Below are 21507 nucleotides of genomic sequence, written 5' to 3' on the forward strand. Positions count from 1 at the left end.
AGAACATACTTCCTAGTCGACACGGCGGCCAACAACAGCTCGCTGCCAACTCAACTGGCACCTGTAAAACGTACACCATCCGCAATATAACTAAGCACCATGTACAATTCAGTGATTCCCATGATATGCATGGCCTCTATCACAGTTCAACTGTACAACCACACCCCTCACCCATGTACGTTTTTCATGGCCGACACGATAGAGCCAGTGTTGGGTACTAATTTTTTGAGGAATTATAATCTTCTGCCAGACCTGGGTAGGACCTTATAACATTTCAGCTCCTCCACCAAATTATAACATCCCACTTCAATTTGTTTGCACTTATAGCGATCCCAGCTTCCTCAACCAAATTATAACGTTTCAGCTCCTCAACACCAAATTAAAACGCTGCATTAGGAGGTGTCTGCTTCGTGCAAAAGGTCTTGAGTTCATATTGACGACAACAAGTAATTCTTCTTTACAGACATTTATTTACAAACAGAACTGACAGACTTCACAGACTCAACAACTGACTCTCAGAGCTAACCGCACTGCATATCCGAACTGGCAACTGACAAGTCCTAGGTGTATTAATATCTTTCCAAACAATGAGAGTCTTTGACAATGTTTTGTTTACAATACGATAGCAATTCACGACCCAAAACTAAATTAGACATTACAGAATTTTAGTACAGATTAAAGTAAGTAAAAGGATCAGTACATATAAATTTTTACAAGCATAATTTCCAAATAGATTTTATAACATTTTTCTACCAGCTTCTGGATAACCTTCACCAGATTTGTACCGATGTTTCCAGAAATATCTTGACATTTGATTCTGGATATTTCTTGAGTGATCCAGAACAACTATCTACATGCAAAATGATTTAAATCGTGTTTCAAAACGTAAACAAATCCTCCTAGCAATATTTCTTGATACAAATCGTCCCTCGAAACTAGGCTATGAAACAGTTTTCACAAGTTTTCGTATTTTTGCGATCACAATACAGAATTTCTCCATAGAAAGTTCCAGAAGTGTGCACCAAACGTTCATTCACAGACCCTCTCTCTAGCTCGTGAGTTCCCAAAAGTATCTTGTCCATATTATACGAAACAATCCAGCTCAAAACTGATAATTCACACAATTAATCAGAGCTACAGCAAACAGCGAGTCCCTCCTCCACAAAATGAAATATAATTACAAAATTGAATGAAAATAGGTTACTAACACTAATATATATTTACATTAATTCTATTTTTGTTCTTTCTGTGCAAAATGTCCTAATATTGACACCGTACAATATTTAAACATCACCAAAGTTTCCCTTTACATTTTGCATATCTGTATCGACATCCCCTAAAAGTCTACAGTATCGAATACTTCAATATGTCCCAATATGTCCTGTAATATTACAACCTTAATACTACATCGTGACAGCCACAAGATGATCTGTGGAGTAAATAGCAACCACCTACTGATGGACGAGACTCTGCCGTCTGCTCCTCCTACCTCTAAAACAGCACTGGACCTCACGCTAAAGTGCCATGTATTGTTTGAGCAGCTTAAAACCGCAAACTACTGCATACACCTACCTCCGCCATATGAATGCCAGCTCATGAGCAGCTAACAAACAGCTATGCAACCACTGCTCTGAGCTCACTGCACAACTGCACAACACCAGCAACAACAAGAGCCGCCTGCCCGAGATGCCGCCACGTGTGGGCCTCACGATTACTATGAGATTCATTCTTATAAAGATAAAGCTTGGCCCTTGTGTGGGAACTATACAATGGTGAGTCACTTAACATTACCACTGGAAACATCTACCAAACCACAACAAACACTGAATAAGCAATTCCACAGACCGAAAGTGAGGAGAGGGGCTGATGGGATTGGTTAATACAAACCATTGAGAAATATACGGAAGTATGTTTTTCAACACATACTTATGTTTTTTAAATGGAAACCTGTTTTTATTTTTAGCACAACTAAAAATAAAAACAAATACTTAATCAATGCTGTTTGTTACATTGTAGGATGTTAAGTACATCCGGAGTAATTTGTAATGTAAGGTTGACACTTGAAACCTCAGACGTTCAGTTGTGTGATGTAACAAACAAGGTCTGTAGGGGTATGCTTATAACGACTAGAATGTTTACGAGTTTGACTGTCTCAGTGTCTGCATGTAGCACTTGCTGAATTAGTCCTTGTACTCAGAATAACTGTAGTACACTGTGTTACTGGACATCTGTGATAGTGTACTGTACACAAGTAATAACAGAAGTACACATAGTAGGAATGGGCGAAGGTCGCAATTACAACAGTGTGAACAGTGTTGTAAGAACTGTGAAAATGATTTATTCTAACTCTGAAAAAGCAGAGGTGATATTCACCTATGGCGAGTGTACACAAAATGCAGCTGCAGCCTGCAGGTTGTATGCAGAAAGGTAACCAGACAGAGATCAACCAATGTGCTACACATTTGAAAACATCTACAAACAATTGTATGCAAAAAGTATGGTCGTAACATGCAAACGGGTTGTGCTAAAAATAACAACAGGTTTCCACTCAAAAAAAATTAAGTATGTATTGAAAACCATGCTTCCGTGCATTTCTCAATGGTTTGTATTAACCAATTCCACCAGCACTCTCCTCACTTTTGATCAGTGGAATTGGTTATTCAGTGTTTGTTGTGGTTTGGGAGGTGTTTCCAGTGGTAATGTTAGGTGACTCACCCTGTAGACATTTGAACATGACACCATCATTGATAGTTATCTCATGCCCAATATTCAGGACTTCTCCCAGGAACTGGCTGCTGCAACAATCTTTAGTGTGATCGACTGCAAAAGAGCTTATTTGTAGATCCCAATGGCCACAAAGGACATCACAAAGATGGAAATAATTACACCATTTGGCCTATTGAATTCCTCTTTATGCCCTTTGGACTAAAGAACGCAGCCCAGATTTGGCAACGGTTCATTGACGGCTTGCTTTTTACCTTGCTTTTCTGCTATTGTTACTTGGACAATGTTATTATTTTCTCACAAACAGCTCAAGATCATGAGAAGCATCTGCACGTGGTATTCAACAAACCAGCAGAGCATGATGCTGTGATCAATGAGGACAAAGACCAACTCCAGCGAAAATGTGTTACATTTGTAGGCCACCTCATTAATGCTTTAGGCATCCGCTCACCTCGTAATGGAGAGACCAAATCCGTAACCTGTCACTCTCATCGCCGGATGCCCATATGGTTATAAAGGCCAATGCCAGTGACAGGGCTGCTACAACAAGAAGTACCCAGTGGATCCCAACCCTTATGGCTTTTCTTGCGGAAACTTACCGGCTTCCAGAAAACGTGATCAACCTTCGACTGTGAGCTTCTGGCAATATACGAGGCAGTTTGGTACTTCCAAGATGATATCAAGGGCTGGCTGCTTACTATCTACAGAAACCACTGTCCTCTGTCTGACACTATTAAAAACCCACCAACCAATACCTCCTCTTGATGATTCCGCCACAACATTAAATGGCACTTCACTGCGTGGACGAGAGTCTGCATCCAATGTCAACAGAAAGAACACAGGACGTCACGCCCAATTGCCCTCCGGGAAATTCCCCATCCCGAAGGGCTGTTTCCAACATGTCCACATCGACATGGAGGGGCCACTCCTAGATTCAAATGGATACAAGTACATCTTGTCAGCCGACAGAACAACTCGATGGGTGAAGGCCACACCTCTGATCGATATCTTGGCCCACACCATCGCCCGAGTTTTCCTCTTACTATGGATTGCATGCTTCGGCTGCCCAGAGTCCCTGACAACTGACCAGGGCTGGCAGTTCAAATCAGCCCTGTTCTCTGAGGTCTGCCGCCTCTGTGGGTGCCGCTGGTTCAAACAACGGCCTCATTCCAATAGACTTGTGGAACGGTGGCACCGCACCCTCGAGACAGCGTTCATATGCAATGACCAGGAGTGCACAGAGGGCCTCCCCTGGGTGCTGCTGGGCATACAAGCTGCCTACAAAGAAGATATGGATGCCTCACTGGCAGAGATTCTCTACGGGGAACCGATCACCCTCCCAGCAGAGTTCGTATCAGAAACCACTGACCCCGTGGACATCAACCTCCCAGATCTAGTAAAATGTGTCTGGGACCACATCTGCCACATCCGCATCCCACCACCATTCTACCATGCCAAACCAACCATCTTTGTCCCCAAGGACCTCCAATTGTGTCGACACGTCATGCTCAGGATTGATGCCATCAAACCCACCCTCCACCCTGAGTACAATGGCCTATACAAGGCGTTGAAACTACAGTCAAACACTTTTGATATCTTGGAAGCTGGAAAAATGACAACAATGTCACTGAACCACCAAAAAAACCAGTGTGGACTTTAGTGGGCACACCCGATGTTTACCCTCCACAAGCCCCAGCTCCAGGTCCCTCCAGCCAATTTACAATCAGCCTAGAGCTGCAAGATTTTTTTTTTTTTTTTTTTTTTTTTTTTTTTTTTTTTTTACGGATGGAAGAAGAAGAAGAAGAAGAAGAAGATGCCAAGTCTTCTTGCACCTGTTTGATTCAAGAAATAATATGTGAAGCATACATACTCAAATTGAAATGGGAATTAAATCTGGCACATTTTATAGTAAATTAAATCTGGTGTTATTGTTGAAGCATTTCCTCAATGGTAACAATGTTCAGGAAAATGCTTGCTTCTCTCATTAGTTACATGATCTACCCATTTAAAGTAACAGAATGTCAAATCAGACACCTTTCAGCTGCCTAATTTCCAAACTGTTATTTTATTGGGCTACCAGTTTTGGTGATATGTTACGCAATCTTCACAGCCCCTGACTGATGTGTAAGAAGATTCCAACCTTGGTTCTGGAATGGTCAGATGATGATTTAAGTGATCACTGTATCAAAAATCTACAGATACCAGTCTTGCAATTCTGGGCCCTATTTTGACTGGAACTAAGGTTAGAATCTTCCTAAAAATTGGTTAGGGGGCCTGAGGATGGCATAATATACCACCAAAACTGACAGCCCAATAAAATAACAGTTTGGAAATTAGTCAGCTGAATGGTGTTTGATTTGACATTCTGCACTGAACAGCTGAGGTCCCGTAACCATATCTGAGAAGATGGACATACAGACCCAATTAATGTTTGTCCATAGGCCATGGCCAGCGCCATTCTCACTGAAGTTAAAATCTTCCGTGTTGTTAAGCGGCACCATACTGCTTATAAACGGTCAACATTTCGACCCCTCTGCTGGGATGTTGTTCAGGTGTTCACTGTAGACTGAGGGCTCAGTCTACAGTGGACAGCAACAGATCCTGAAGACATCCTACCACAAGGTTGAACCATTGATCATTTATAAGAAATACGATGTATCCTAACAATCCAGAAGATTTTACCTCAAGTACTCATCTGATCTTCAGCATTCTTCTCTACCACAACTCTTCAAAAGCTTCTTACTAACACTTAAATCTAAATGACAATACAGCTGCCCCTACCACTGTCATATTACATAACCCACAATGTTGTACCAGGCCTTCGATGAAGTGGCGCAGACTCTTTGACATGATGTCACATGTGGTGGACTGCTGCTGAAATTGCTCGTCAACATTTTATAAAGTTTTAGTCTTCAGCTACTTATTTTAAAGTTTATTTGTGTTAATAATTGCTGTAAAAGTAACTTATTTGTTGATTTTCATTAATCTCAGTCTTTCTTCCTGTGTTATTGACTCAAGTGGTCTGTTATTCGTGAGTGTGCTTACGTTATTCGTCCAAGCCTCACGCCTTAGTAGTGTGTGTGCATTTCGCGGTGTGCAGTTGCAGCTGCAGTGGTTATAAAGCTAAGTACTGACAAAGTTGTTTGTGCGCTGTTATACAGTTACTAAATGTAATAGTTTTCAATGGTGCTTCGTTTTGTTGGTGGTAAAATAACACTTTAACAAACTTTTGGAAATGTTCACTCACTGTGTTTTTTTAGAGCTTTCTGAGTGTTGATATCATTTAGTAAATTTCACACTTTAGTTTTCAGCTGACATTTCTTATTGTTTCTAGTGAAATATTTCAGTAAAATTTTCATTTACTGTTTTAACTTCATTGAGTGTTCCAGTGGCCGTTTGAATTTTTGATTTAGTTAATCAATTTTGTGAAGTTTTCTTGGTACTGGTATTAGTTGTCGTTTAGTAGTATTAATTAAAGTAGTTTCTTTCTTAGTACAGGGAGAATTTCAAAACAGCTACTGTTAGTTCTATAAATATTTCTACTGGTGTAACTCAACTTAGGTAACATAGACATATAGTTTTTTCAGTAACTGTTAAATTTTACCATGAGTGAGAAGTGTGGGCTCTGTTGTAGGTTTGTGAGTAGTTGGTTACAGTGTGAGATTTGTTCAAAGTATTTTCATTGGGGGGAATGCAGTGAGGAAGCCAGTGGGCATTCTAGTGATATACTCTCCTAGAAATGCAGAATCCGTTGTGGAAATGAGTTGATAGAGGAGCAGGAACGTAAAATCTGTGCCCTTCAGGTGCACAATACGCAAAGCAGGAAATAGGTAGGTTGAGGGTGAAGGGTGCTGGAGAATGGGAACTGGCAGTTGGCAAAAAGGCAGCAAGAAGGAGGAGGTATTCAGACAGTTGTACTTTGCGTATATGTGATAGATTTGACCAACTGTCAGAGTTGAGTGGATAGGGGCCTCTGGTAGCAGTAGGTGTACAAAACATGCAGCAGTCCTCAGCAGTTACGAGGCCTATGTCACTTGCAAAGTCTAACAGAAAGAAGAAGGTTCTGCTGCTACGTAGTTCGCATAGAGACGTGTGGGCCAGCAGTTGCAGGAAGTGTTGGGGAGTGAGTACCAGGTCACCCACATTGTGAAACCTAGTGCAGTGTTGGCTCTGGTGACTGACAGCACAGGGGAGTCATGTAGGAATTTTACAAAGGAGGATCGGGTAGTGATAGTTGGTGAAGTATGTCTTGATACGGACAGGGACTATGATGTATGTGGTGACTTGGTAAAGATAGCTACTCAAACTGGTGGCACTAATGTGAATTTCATGCAATTGTCTCAGCATCATGATCGGCCTCATCTTAATGTGGCTGTTACGCGTGTTAACACGGGGCTGGAGAGGGCATGGGTCACATTGCACTGGTGCCAGTTGAGTCTATCACTAGACCAGGTTTCACTAGGCATGGCCTGCACGTCAATAGGTATGGGAGGAGGAGGCCGGCAAAGGTTATAGGTGACAGTGTAGAGGGTGGTGGTGGGATCACTCATGGAAAAATTCCTATAGTAGTTAGTGTTAGAGCTGCATCTCTTTTAGACTGAAGTCAGCTGATAGGTATACCTGCTTAAAGGAAGTCCCTCGTAACTAAGGAATCACCTACAGAGGACATCATGTTTCCAAGTAGAGAAGAAATTAGCATATTTCATCAAAATATATGAGGTATTAGAGATAAAGTAGGTGAACTGCTTTAAGATGTTGACTCTAACATTATTGGTATATCAGAGCACCACTTAAATAATTTGAAAATTCAGAGACTTCCTTTATCAGGACACATATTAGCTGGCTGCTTTCAAGAACTTCCTTGTGGGGTGGGGGAGTGGCTATATATGTAAAAAACAGTATTCCATTGGAGTCCATAGACATATCACGACACTGCACTGAACAGATATTTGAATGTTGTGCAGGGGCAGTTGAATTTAGTGAAACTAAACTTCTAATTGTTGTTGTTTATAGGTCCCCTAACTCTGACTTCAGAGCATTTTAGCTCAAGCTAGACAGGGTTCTTGATTTACTATGTAGGAATTACCAGAAACTAGTTATATGTGGTGACTTCAATATTAATTTTCTATACAATTGTACAAGAAAAAACATCTTGGTAGATGTCCTAAATTCATATGATCTGATGCAGATTGTGTTTTTCCCAACCAGGGTGCAGGGGAACAATAGCAACAACCATGGACAATATTTTATTCATTCTTCATTACTAGATAGACCTTCTGTTAGTAAAATGGTGAATGGCCTTTCAGACCATGATGCACAAATTTCAACACTAAAAGGCATTTGTATTCAAACAAATGTCACATGTAATTACAAACTACGTAGAGAGTTAATCCCACAGCAGTAGAGAGCTTTTTAAACCTCATCAAGGAACAAGAGTGGCAGGATGTTTATAGTGCCGATAACACAGATGACAAATGTAATGCTTTCCTTAACAAATTTCTCATGCTCTTGGAGACATGCTTTCTATTAGAATGTTCTAAATGGGGTACTATCAGTAAAAGGCAACCTGGGTGGCTGACTAGTGGGATAAGGCTATCATATAGAACAAAGTGGGAATTATATCAAAATGTTAGAAGTAGTCACAATCAAGCTATAGTAGCCCATTACAAACAGTGCTGTAAGGTGCTTAAAAGTGTTATTATGAAGGCAAAGAGTATGTGGTATGCAAATAGAATAGCTACATCATGGGATTAAATTAAAACCATACGGTCAGCTGTGAAGGAAGTGTCTGGTCACTAGCACAAGGTCGACGATATGAAGTCAGTTAATAGTAAAAATATTTCGGTTATTGATAAATCAGATATATGTACAGTATTTAACAATCTTTTCTGAGCATTGTTGATTTTTTAAATAGAAATTTAGTTTTTAGAGGGAATTATGTAACACTATTGGTATATCCCTTTCCGAGATTGGCCTACGCCTATGTGACAAGGGGGAGCTTGAGTCAATAATTAAATCACTGAAACCTAAGGACTCTCATGGGTATGATGGAGTGCCTTGCAGAATATTAAAGTACTGTGCTGCACATGTTAGCCCTGTATTTAGCCATATTTGTGAGTTTTCCTTTAGGAATGGTCAGTTTTCTAAACGATTGAAGTACTCAGTAATAAAGCAGCTTAATAAAAAGTGAGAAAGGGATAATATATACAATTTTAGGCCTATTTCTATGCCATCAGTGTTTACTAAAGTTACTGCAAAGGCTGTGTATGTAAGTATAATTGATCATTTTATATCACACAATTTGATATCTAACATACAGTTCGGCTTCAGAAGTAATTTAACAACTGAAAATGCTATATTCCTTTTTCCTCTGGATGGGTTAAACAGGAGGTTTTGAACACTAGGCATATTTTTTGATTTAACTTGTGCAATTGATTGTGTTGATTACAAAATATTGCTCCAGAAGTTGGACTATTACAGAATACAGGAAGTGGCTCACAATTGGTTCACCTCTTAATTTAGCAACAGACAGAAAAAGGTCATTATTCATAGTGCTGAGAATGGCTGTGATGTAGAGTCTGAGTGGGGTGCACTCAAATGGGAGAGGGGGCAGGGGCTGCCCCAGGGATCAGTGTTGGGACCACTCCTTTTCCTTATGTATATAAATGATATGCCCTCTAGTACTACAAGTAATTCTAAAATACTTCTGTTTGTTGATGACACTAGCTTGTAGTAAAGGATGTTGTGTGCAACATTGGCTTGGTTTCAAATAGCGCAGTTCGTGACATAAGTTCATGCCTTGTAGAAAATAAACTAATGCTAAATCACAATAAGACTCAGTTTTTACAGTTTTTAACACATGATTCAACAAAACCTAACCTTTTAATTTCACAGAATGGGCAAATGCTTAGTGAAACTGAACAGATCATATTTCTGGGTTTTCAGATCGATAGTAAACTGTTGTGGAAATCCCACATTCAGGATCTTGTTCAAAGACTTAATGTAGCCATTTTTACTATTTAAACGGTACTTGTCAATCCCTGTTCACGAGTCTGGGTATTCTAAAATTGGCCTCTTTATAGTCCCTTCTTGTTAATATTAGCTTATTCCCAAAAATAAGCAGTTTTTACTGGGTTAATACTCAGCAGAAATCAAATCTGCATTTGGATTGGACATCCTTAACTCTTGTGCAGAAAGGTGTGCAGTATACTGATGCATTCAGTTTCAATAAGCTACCATAAGAATTTAAAAATCTTAGCAGTAATTGACTTTTTTGGGTTCATAAACATTTTATTTTTATCTGTTATTACTTTTACATTGTAATTTCATGCACTGACACGTTCAATGTCCTTGGAGATTTGCTCCTCAATATGGTCCTACGGAACTTGAAGTGCGAATAAATAAATAAATAAATAAACCATGTGCAAGATTTTCATATTCTCTCACTCTCTATGCTCAAATTATTCATCTTACAGAAAAAAAGAACAGTGTCTTTTTGTAGGAAATTTTATGCAGTTAAATTTTGTACTGGAATATGTTTTCACTGGAGGCCACAGTTTTCGAGTTATTCAGGGAAAAACATACAAAGGTGACTGTCAGACACACCTCCGCACAACACTCAACCCTCATCATTCAGGATTTCTAGTAAGTTGTCTACCACTGTACAAAAATTTCCAACTACATAAACTATTCCCAATATTCAACTTTTTTTGGTCCCTATTGACGGGCCTATTACAACACTATCATAGTTGGCTATTTAGTTAACATCAGCAATTTAAACGTGTCACAAGCGTAATGAAAGAAAAATTACTTTTGTTGATGTTACACTAATTATATTTACAATTTGATCTGAACTTAACCCTTATAACAACAGTAGTTTCATAGTCAGAAGGCCTGACAAATGCAACGATGTAACCATTTATTTTATGCTGTTAATAGTCACAAAATTATTATGTAAAATTTACACAAACTTCAAATTTTACAATTTGTAAGGACTCAACCAAGTCAGTGGCATAATGAAAATGGCCAATGAAGACCAACAAGAAGTTGAATGTTGGAATAATTCGTGCAGTCACAAATATGTATGTGCCAAGCAAGATCGTACGAGATGGAAAAGAGCCACTGTGGTACAACAACCGAGTTAGAAAACTGCTGTGGAAGCAAAGGGAACTTCACAGCAAACATAAACATAGCCATAGCCAAAGCCTTGCAGACAAACAAAAATTACGCGAATTCAATGAATTCGAAAGTAAAGTTCTATGTACTGACTTGGCAGAAAATCCTAAGAAAGTTCGGTCCTATGTCAAGGCGGTAGGTGGATCAAAACAAAATGTCCAGACACTCTGTGACCAAAATGGTACTGAAACAGAGGATGACAGACTGAAGGCCGAAATACTACATGTCATTTTCCAATGCTGTTTCGCAGAGGAAGACTGCACTGTAGTTCCTTCTCTAGATTGTCGCACAGATGACAAAATGGTAGATATTGAAATAGACGACAGAGGGATTGAGAAACAATTAAAATCGCTCAAAAGAGGAAAGGCCGCTGGACCTGATGGGATACCAGTTCATGAAGGAACTTGCCCCCCTTCTTCCAGTGGTGTACCGTAGGTCTCTAGAAGAGCGTAGCATTCCAAAAGATTGGAACAGGGCACAGGGCATCCCTGTTTTCAAGAAGGGACGTCGAACAGATGTGCAGAACTATAGACCCTATATCTCTAACGTCGATCAGTTGTAGAATTTTGGAACACGTATTATGTTAGAGTATAATGACTTTTCTGGAGTCTAGAAATCTACTCTGTAGGAATCAGCAGGGGTTCGAAAAAGACGGTCGTGTGAAACACAGCTCGCACTATTCGTCCACGAGACTCAGAGGGCCATAGACACGGGTTCCCAGGTAGATGCCGTGTTTCTTGACTTCCACAAGGCGTTCGATACAGTTCCCCACAGTCATTTAATGAACAAAGTAAGAGCATATGGACTATCAGACCAATTGTGTGATTGGATTGAGGATTTCCTAGATAACAGAATGCAGCATGTCATTCTCAATGGAGAGAAGTCTTCCGAAGTAAGAGTGATTTCAGGTGTGCTGCAGGGGAGTGTCATAGGACCGTTGCTATTCACAATATATGGACGACATCAGAAGTTCACTGATGCTTTTTGCCGATGATGCTGTGGTGTATCGAGAGGTTGTAACAATGGGAAAATTGTACTGAAATGCAGGAGGATCTGCAGCGAATTGACGCATGGTGCACGGAATGGCAATTGAATCTCAATGTAGACAAGTGTAATGTGCTGTGAATACATAGAAAGACAGATCCCTTATCATTTAGCTACAAAATAGCAAGTCAGCAACTGGAAGCAGTTAATTCCATAAATTATCTGGGAGTATGCATTACGAGTGATTTAAAATGGAATGACCATATAAAATTAATCGTCGGTAAAGCAGATGCCAGACTGAGATTCATTGGAAGAATCCTAAGGAAATGCAATCCGAAAACAAAGGAAGTAGGTTACAGTATGCTTGTTCGCCCACTGCTTGAATACTGCTCAGCAGTGTGGGATCCGTACCAGATAGGGTTGATAGAAGAGAGAGAGAAGATCCAACGGAGAGCAGCTCGCTTCGTTACAGGATCATTTAGTAATAGCAAATGCATTACGGAGATGATAGATAAACTCCAGTGGAAGTCTCTGCAGGAGAGACGCTCAGTAGCTCAGTACGGGCTATTGTTAAAGTTTTGAGAACATACCTTCACCAAAGAGTCAAGCAGTATATTGCTCCATCCTACGTATATCTTGTGAAGAGACCATGAGGATAAAATCAGAGAGACTAGAGCCCACACAGAAGCATACCGACAATCCTCCTTTCCACAAACAATACAAGACTGGAATAGAAGGGAGAACCGATAGAGGTACTCAAGGTACCCTCGGCCACACACCGTCAGGTAGCTTGCAGAGTATGGATGTAGATGTAGATGTAGATATTTGTACAGTGGCAGGAGGGAGTGCCATGACTAACATACTAGAAATCCTGACCAGTGGGGGCTGAGTGTGGGAGTGGGGCATGTTTGAAGGTCACTTTTGTAGTTTTCCATGAATAACTCAAAAACTTCACCCTCTAGCAAAACTGTATCCCAACAAGTTGTTAATAGGCTTTCACTCTCTGTATTTCGCCCTTGCTACCTTGAGAGTTTCACAGAGTGTCTTCCACCAATAGTGTCAAAAGCATCCTCTAGGTCTACAAATGTAGGTTTGCTTTTTCTTTACCAATCTAAAAGAAGTCAAAGGGTCAGTATTGCCTCATGTGCTCCACGTTTCAGTGGAATCCAAACTGACCTTCCCTGAGGTTGGTTTCTACCAGTTTTTCCATTCTTCTGTAAACAATTCACATTAATATTTTGCAACCATGATCTATTGAACTGACAGTTCAGTAATATTCAAACTTGTCAGAACCTGCTTTCTTTAGAATTAGAATTATTCCAGTCGTCTTGTACGACGGTATTTTGGCTATCTCGAACATCTTGCACACCACGTGGAATAGTTTTGTCATGGCTGGCTCTCCCAATGATGGCCCGCATCTCGTGGTCGTGCGGTAGTGTTCTTGCATCCCACGCCTGGGTTCGATTCCCGGCGCGGTCAGGGATTTTCTCTGCCTCATGATGGCTGGGTGTTGTGTGATGTCCTTAGGTTAGTTAGGTTTAAGTAGTTCTAAGTTCTAGGGGACTGATGACCGAGCCATTTGAACCATTTCTCCCAATGATGTCAGCAGTCCTGACAGAATGTCATCTACTCAAGGTGTCTTATTTCAACAGGTCTTTCAGCATTATGTCAAACTCTTCTTGCAGTATCATATCTCATCTTCATCTATTTCTTCTTCCCTTTCTATAATATTGCCTTCAACTTCATTTCCCTTATATACCCTCTACATACTCCTTCCACCTCTCAGTTTTCCCTTCTTTGCTTAGTACTAGTTTTTCATCTGAGCCGTTGATATTCATGCAGCCACTTCTCTTTTTTCCAAAGGCCTTTTAATTTTCCTGTAGGTGGTATCTCTCTCTACCCTAGTGATATATGCTTCTATTTCCTTACAATTATGCTCTAGCCATTTCTGCGTAGCACTTTTGCACTTCTTGTCAGTCTCATTTTTAGATGTTTGTATTCCCTTTTGCCTGTTCATTTGCTGCATTTTTATATTTTCATCTTTCATCAGTCAAATTCAGTATCTCCTGTGATATCCAAGAAAGGATTTTTACTAGGCCTTGTCTTTTTACCTACTTGATCATCTGCTGCCTTTACTATTTCATGTCTCAAAATTACCCATTTGTCTTCTATTGCATTTCTGTTCCCTGTTATAGTCAATTGTTGCCTAATGCTCCCTCTGAAACTGTCAACAACCTCTAGTTCTTTCAACTTATTAAGGTCTCAGCTCATTCTACTTTTTTTGCAATTCATAACCAATGAATTATGGTCAGAGTCCACATCTGCCCCTGGAAATGTCTTAAAGTTTAAAATCTAATCCAAAACTTCTGTCTTACCATTATATAATCAATCTGAAAACTTCCGATGTCTTCAGGTCTCTTCTATGTATGCAACCTCCTCTCACTATTTTTAAACTAAGTGTTTGTGATGATTAAATTAGGCACTGCACAAAATTTTACCAAGCACCTTCCTCTTCCATTCTTTTCCCCCAATCCATATTCATCTACTATTTTTCCTTCTCTCCCTTTTTCTACTATTGAATTCGAGTCCGGCATTATAATTAAATTTTCATCTTCTTTAAGTGTCTGAATAATTTTTTTTATCTCATCATATATTTCTTCAATCTCTTCATCATCTGTGGAGCTAGCTCTCAAATAAAGTTGTACTACTCTGGTGGGTGTTGTCTTTGTGTCTATCTTGGCAAAGACAATGCAGTCACTATGATGTATTTCTATTTTCTTATTTATTAGGAGACCTAGTCCTGCATTAACCTTATTTTATTTTGTATTATAACCCTGTACTCACTTGGCCACAAGCTCTGTACCTACTGCCACTGGACTTTGCTAATTCCCACTATATCTAACTTCAACCTATCCATTTCCCTTTTCAAATTTTCTAATCTGCCTGCTCAATTAAGGAATCTTGCATTCCATGCCATGTCCCACAGAATGCCCGTTTTGTTTCTCTTGATGGTGACATTCTCCGGAGTAGTCCCTCCCCGGATATCCAAATGGGGGACTGTTTTACCTCAGGAATATTTTATGCACGAGGATGAAATCATCATTCAAATTTTCATTTTTAGCAGTGTTGTGACAGTTTTTTATGTACTTTTTAAACTAACTTGCTGTTACTGATTTGAGAGCAATCCAATATTTGAAAGTCAATAATCTTCTAAATATCATTATTGGAAGGTACTACAAAGTAAACTAGCAAGATGAAGGTACAGTTCAGAATATTCTTATCCCATGTATCAACTGTTCGTGTCAGTAAATTCCATGCACACACCTAGCGTACTGGCTGTAGTTTACAAGGCCAGCTGGTACAGAAATGAATCATTTTATTTAAATCATGACATTTAACAAAATTTTACTACTAGGTCATTATTACATTTAAAATGGTACACTTTGCAGCAACCTTCAACAGAAAGTCCTACACTACAGTCTCTTCCAGCGATTTTCCAGCAATACTGTTACAATACAAGACTTGAAATTTATATGTACATCATCCTTTGCCTTTTCAATTGCTTGAGAAACAATGAAAGCATTGTGCACTGTAACATTAAGTGCCCTTCTAGACATATTCACACACTGCTTTTTTCATTGCATGCACATTTTAATACAAAATTATCAAACAAAAATGTTAACTTCAGGATTACGAAATCAAATATGGTGCACGTGCCGAATGCTCTCCATCAGCCAATCATAGTACATGATGTTAGGACAAACTCTGTTCACAGCTGGTAAAATTATTGATTATTAACACATGACCAGTTTCCCAGCTTTAAGCCGCATCATCAGGTGAACCTACATGGTAAAAAGCAAAGTACAGTGTCAGCATTTTTTGTGGATATTAGTAAAGGAATGTGTAAAATATTCTCACAATGCTAAAAGATCATAGGCATGCCCATCATTCCTAGTTAAAATGTACTATTCAGAGATTATCATCAATACTAAAGATAGCGAAAGATAAATAAGAAGTTCCCCAGTCTTTAAGATTTGCTTGCCTCAAAAAAGAAAAAAGAAAATATTTTATAGTGAATGGACAATAAATTCTTTTTAAAAAAGAGACCGGATTGGTGATAAAGAGCTAACATGATTAGTCATGGCACACACAAATTACAATGTGGAAACAATCAAGTAGCAGTGTCTTACCAGTATGACAACACGGCAGCTCAGTGGAGGGCAGGGCATAAGTGACCTGCACGAATGACAAAGAGAGACTAGCTGGCTGGCAGAATGGAAGCTATTAATTTGGACAGTGTGGTGTCGTATACTTATGACTAGGAGTGCTGGGTCACTACCTTTACAAGCTTGCTTCCATTCCGCCAGCCAGCTTTGTCATTCGTGGAGGCCGCTATTGCCTTGCCTGCACTGAGCTGCCTTGCTGGCATATTGGTAAGACACTGCCACCTTATTCTTTCCACATTCTAATTTTTGTGTGCCATGACTAATCATGTTAGCAGTGACAATTCTTTGTCACCAATCTGGCCTCTTTTTAAAAAATATAAAATAAAATAAAAAAAATAGTTGTCTGCTCACTATAAAATATTTTCTTTTTTCTTTTTAGATGCAGGCAAATTTTAAAGAATGGGGCACTACTAGTTTATCTTTCGCTCACCATAGTACTGACGATACTCTCTGAATAGTACATTTTGACTAGTGGCAATGGGTACGCGTATGATCTTTTAGTACTGTGAGTATATTTTAGGCATTCTTTTACTAATTTTAATATTCACAAAAAGTGGTGACACTGTACTTTGCTTTTTACCACATAGGTTCACCTGATGATAAGGCTTAAAGCTGCAAAACCAGTCAGGTTTTGATGAACAACAATTTTAGTAGCTGTGATCAGAGTTCTTCATAATATCATACCTTTCAACAGCTGTGGTTGCCTGGTGCATAAAATATTTTGGGAATCACAGTACAGCATGTCTGTGGTCACATGTGATTAGTAAGAAAAGTAATGAGTAACAAATACTTCATAATGGGTAGATGGCTTGCCTGTGCCAAATACATACCATTTAGTTACTTTGACAAGCCTAATCAATACAGTATCCCCAGCTATTAAACTGTCATTTAAAAAGTGCATACAGCAATTATAATCATTACAATTAATAATATTATTAATTTTATCATTATTTTTTCAGTAAAGCACAGACACAAGCATTCTTCACTGGAAAAAGAATGGGAGTTTGATTTCGGGATCAAGGTTTTAATGATCCATATTAAACATTAAAGAATATTTTCGATAAAGAATTTAGCAGACCTATTAATATTTTATAGAATGTATAGTGTGGGGAAGAGAATATAGTGTTATGTTTCTATTTTCACTTTGCTGATAACCTAATAAAAAACAAATAAATAAATAAAAATTAAACACACACACACACACACACACACACACACACACACACACACACACTTACTTGTCGGCCACTACTCTTGCTTTTAGAAGAGCTGCTGTATAGCATATCGTAGCAGATTTGGGTAATGTAACATCATCATATTTTGCTAAGACAGCCTGTGCATCAGCATAGGCCTGCATTTCTAGTAAGGCTTCAATGAGATTCTCATGAACATTGAGAACATTCATAATTGGTGGAACCTCTTTCGATAGCTGAAAAAAAAAAAAGGAAGAGTCATACCCGAGTAGTTAGTAAATGTATACAATATATGATAATTACATCTCATTAACAACAATACAGAATTATGTCCAAGTTACCATATCTCAATAGTGTTCTTCAGAAAGAATGTTGGCTTCCCTTTAGGGATTCTCATTTCAATTCCTGAAGCATTTCCATCACACTTATATGTTAATCAAACCTACCAGTAACAAATCTACATCTACATCTACATGACTACTCTGCAATTCACATTTAAGTGCTTGGCAGAGGGTTCATCGAACCACAATCATACTATCTCTCTACTATTCCACTCCCGAACAGCGAGCGGGAAAAACGAACACCTAAACCTTTCTGTTCGAGCTCTGATTTCTCTTATTTTATTTTGATGATCATTCCTACCTATGTAGGTTGGGCTCAACAAAATATTTTCGCATTGGGAAGAGAAAGTTGGTGACTGAAATTTCGTAAAAAGGTCTCGCTGCGACGATAAACGTCTATGCTGTAATGACTTCCATCCCAACTCGTGTATCATATCTGCCACACTCTCTCCCCTATAACGCGATAATACAAAACGAGCTGCCCTTTTTTGCACCCTTTCGATGTCCTCCGTCAATCCCACCTGGTAAGGATCCCACACCGCGCAGCAATATTCTAACAGAGGACGAACGAGTGTAGTGTAAGCTGTCTCTTTAGTGGACTTGTTGCATCTGCTAAGTGTCCTGCCAATGAAACGTAACCTTTGGCTCGCCTTTCCGACAATATTATCTATGTGGTCCTTCCAACTGAAGTTGTTCGTAATTTTAACACCCAGGTACTTAGTTGAGTTGACAGGCTTGAGAATTGTACAATTTATCGAGTAATCGAATTCCAACGGATTTCTTTTGGAACTCATGTGGATCATCTCACACTTTTCGTTATTTAGCGTCAACTGCCACCTGACACACCATACAGCAATCTTTTCTAAATCGCTTTGCAGCTGATACTGGTCTTCAGATGACCTTACTAGACGGTAAATTACAGCATCATCTGTGAACAGTCTAAGAGAACTGCTCAGATTGTCACCCAGGTCATTTATATAGATCAGGAACAGTAGAGGTCCCAGGACGCTTCCCTGGGGAACACCTGATATCACTTCAGTTTTACTCGATGATTTGCCGTCTATTACTATGAACTGCGACCTTCCTGACAGGAAATCACGAATCCAGTCGCACAACTGAGACGATACCCCATAGCTCCGCAGCTTGATTAGAAGTCGCTTGTGAGGAACGGTGTCAAAAGCTTTCCGGAAATCTAGAAATACGGAATCAACTTGAGATCCCCTGTCGATAGCGGCCATTACTTCGCGCAAATAAAGAGCTAGCTGCGTTGCACAAGAGTTTTCTGAAGCCATGCTGATTACGTGTCAATAGATCGTTCCCTTCGAGGTGATTCATAATGTTTGAATACAGTATATGCTCCAAAACCCTACTGCAAACCGACGTCAATGATATAGGTCTGTAGTTAAATGGATTACTCCTACTACCCTTCTTGAACACTGGTGCGACCTGCGCAATTTTCCAATCTGTAGGTACAGATCTATCGGTGAGCGAGCGGTTGTATATGAGTGCTAAGTAGGGAGCTGTTTCAAATTCTGGAATATTCCATTCGTCTTCCCTGGTGAAGGAATTTCGGAAAACTGCATTCAATAACTCCGCTTTAGCGGCACAGTCGTCGGTAACAGTACCATCGGCACTGCGCAGCGAAGGTATTGACTGCGTCTTGCCGCTTGTGTACTTTACATACGACCAGAATTTCTTCGGATTTTCTACCAAATTTCGAGATAATGTTTCGTTGTGGAACCTATTAAAGGCATCTCGCATCGAAGTACGTGCCAAATTTCGCGCGTCTGCAAATTTTAGCCCATCTTCGGGATTTCGCGTTCTTCTGAACTTCGCATGCTTTTTCCGTTGCCTCTGCAACAGCGTTCGGACCTTTTTTGTGTACCACGGGGGATCCGTTCCATCTCTTACCAATTTATGAGGTATGAATCTCTCAATTGCTGTTGCTACTATATCTTTGAATTTGAGCCACATCTCGTCTACATTCGCATAGTCAGTTCGGAAGGAATGGAGATTGTCTTTTAGGAAGGCTTCTAGTGGCACTTTATCCGCTTTTTTAAATAAAATTATTTTGCGTTTGTTTCTGATGGGTTTGGAAGAAATGGTATTGAGCCTAGCTACAATGACCTTGTGATCACTAATCCCTGTATCAGTCATGATGCTCTCTATCAGCTCTGGATTGTTTGTGGCCAAGAGGTCAAGTGTGTTTTCGCAACCATTTACCCATCTACGAACTGCTTCAATGTCTTCCATTAATCCAACCTGATGCGGATCCCAAACACTCAAGCAGTACTCAAAACAGGTCATAACAGCGTTCTATGTGGGGTCCCTTTTACAGATGAATCACACTTTCCTAAAATTCTCCCAGTAAACCGAACTCAACCATTCGCGGTTCCTACCACAATCCTCACATGATCATTCCATTTCATAGTGCTATGCATTGTTATGCCCAGATACTTAAATGACATGACTATGTCAAGGTGGAGACTACTAATGCTGTATCCAAACATTAGAGGTTTGTTTTTCCTACTCATCCGCATTAACTTACATTTTTCAATATTCCGAGCCAGCTGCCATACATAAAATCAACTAGAAATTTTGTCCAAGACATCTTGTATCATTCTACAGTCACTCATCTTCGATACCTGCCTGTACACCATAGCATCAGGAAACAACCGCAAATCTGGAAGGGAAGCAGGGGAGGGAACGTGGCATCTGTTAGTGATGACTCTTCGTAGTTTCTTTGTGAACAGCAAAATAATTTTGAAATTTTACAACAAATGATTATGCTGCCACCAATCAGTATCTATTACATGTTTAGCATTACTTCAAACTGATAATGAATTGATATGCATCTCTGTGAGATGAGGCAGGGTATGGATGCAAGTCCGGTTTATGAACATTTTCTTCTAGCACCCCTCCCCTTCTCCACCTCCCTCCAAACTGGTTATGCTCATGTTCTATAAACAACCAGGTTTTGTCAGTTTCACCATGTGCTGATCCTGCAACTGCTTTGTAAAAGCTAGCAGAGTTGTCATTCTTTTTTTCCTGAAAACTAGCAAAGCTTCCACTCTTTTTACTGTGCCTGTCGATGTCTCAAGGCTTCTGCTATTCAGTGAGTGGTCTCCTTTACTCCTAAATTATTTACATTCTGTCAGAACTTTGCTTACTGTAATAAAGTTGTCATTTTTAAAATTGAAATATTTAGATAAATTTTGTATATATGTCAGACTCAAATAGGCTAAGAAATTTTTGAAATTAAAACTACAAAAGTTTCTGGCCTGATTGAAAAACCTTATATTAAGAAGGACTCCACATAGTCCAGCTGCTCTTTAATATCTTCAAGGGACAGACTTTGCCTCAGAAGCTGAGAAGTAAAAATAGTACAGTTCTGATAAATTCTTTTAATTTAATTTTAAAATTTTATTTTTTAACAATTCATAGAACATAACTGTACAAATATAAACACTGGCATTAATAAACTTTATTTGTGAAAGCTAAAGTGAAATTATGAACACTTTCCTTCCAAAAAACATGAAATATTAAGTTGAGAAACACATTCCAGTGAATTGGGACGTCTTATTTTAATTTGAAAATATAATTATAAAAGTTATCCTGTAGGCATGGACGATAAATAGTTTGGACAAGAAGAGAATAGAAGCTTTCGAAATGTGGTGCTACAGAAGAATGCTGAAGATTAGATGGGTAGATCGCATAACTAACGAGGAAGTATTGAATAGGATTGGGGAGAAGAGAAGTTTGTGGCACACCTTGACCAGAAGAAGGGATCGGTTGGTAGGACATGTTCTGAGGCATCAAGGGATCACCAGTTTAGTATTGGCAGGCAACATGGAGGGTAAAAAC

At 39.4% G+C, this 21507-nt stretch overlaps 1 protein-coding gene across 7 annotated transcripts in view; it reads right to left on the reverse strand.

Moving 5' to 3' along the window:
• Positions 1-21507, reverse strand: part of LOC126299612 (protein ST7 homolog) — a 158131-nt gene that overhangs the window by 44406 nt on the left and 92218 nt on the right. For all 7 annotated transcript variants that reach the window (XR_007552830.1, XR_007552832.1, XR_007552831.1 and 4 more), the window contains one exon: positions 17348-17538. Coding sequence is in view for 4 of the 7 variants with exons in the window: in XM_049991648.1 (XP_049847605.1) it covers positions 17348-17538 (191 nt within the window). In the remaining 3 variants the exon portion in view is untranslated. The remainder of the gene's footprint in view (positions 1-17347; positions 17539-21507) is intronic.

Source organism: Schistocerca gregaria, chromosome X (assembly GCF_023897955.1).
Source record: "Schistocerca gregaria isolate iqSchGreg1 chromosome X, iqSchGreg1.2, whole genome shotgun sequence".
In the NCBI taxonomy this organism is placed as follows: Eukaryota; Metazoa; Arthropoda; class Insecta; order Orthoptera; family Acrididae; genus Schistocerca; species Schistocerca gregaria.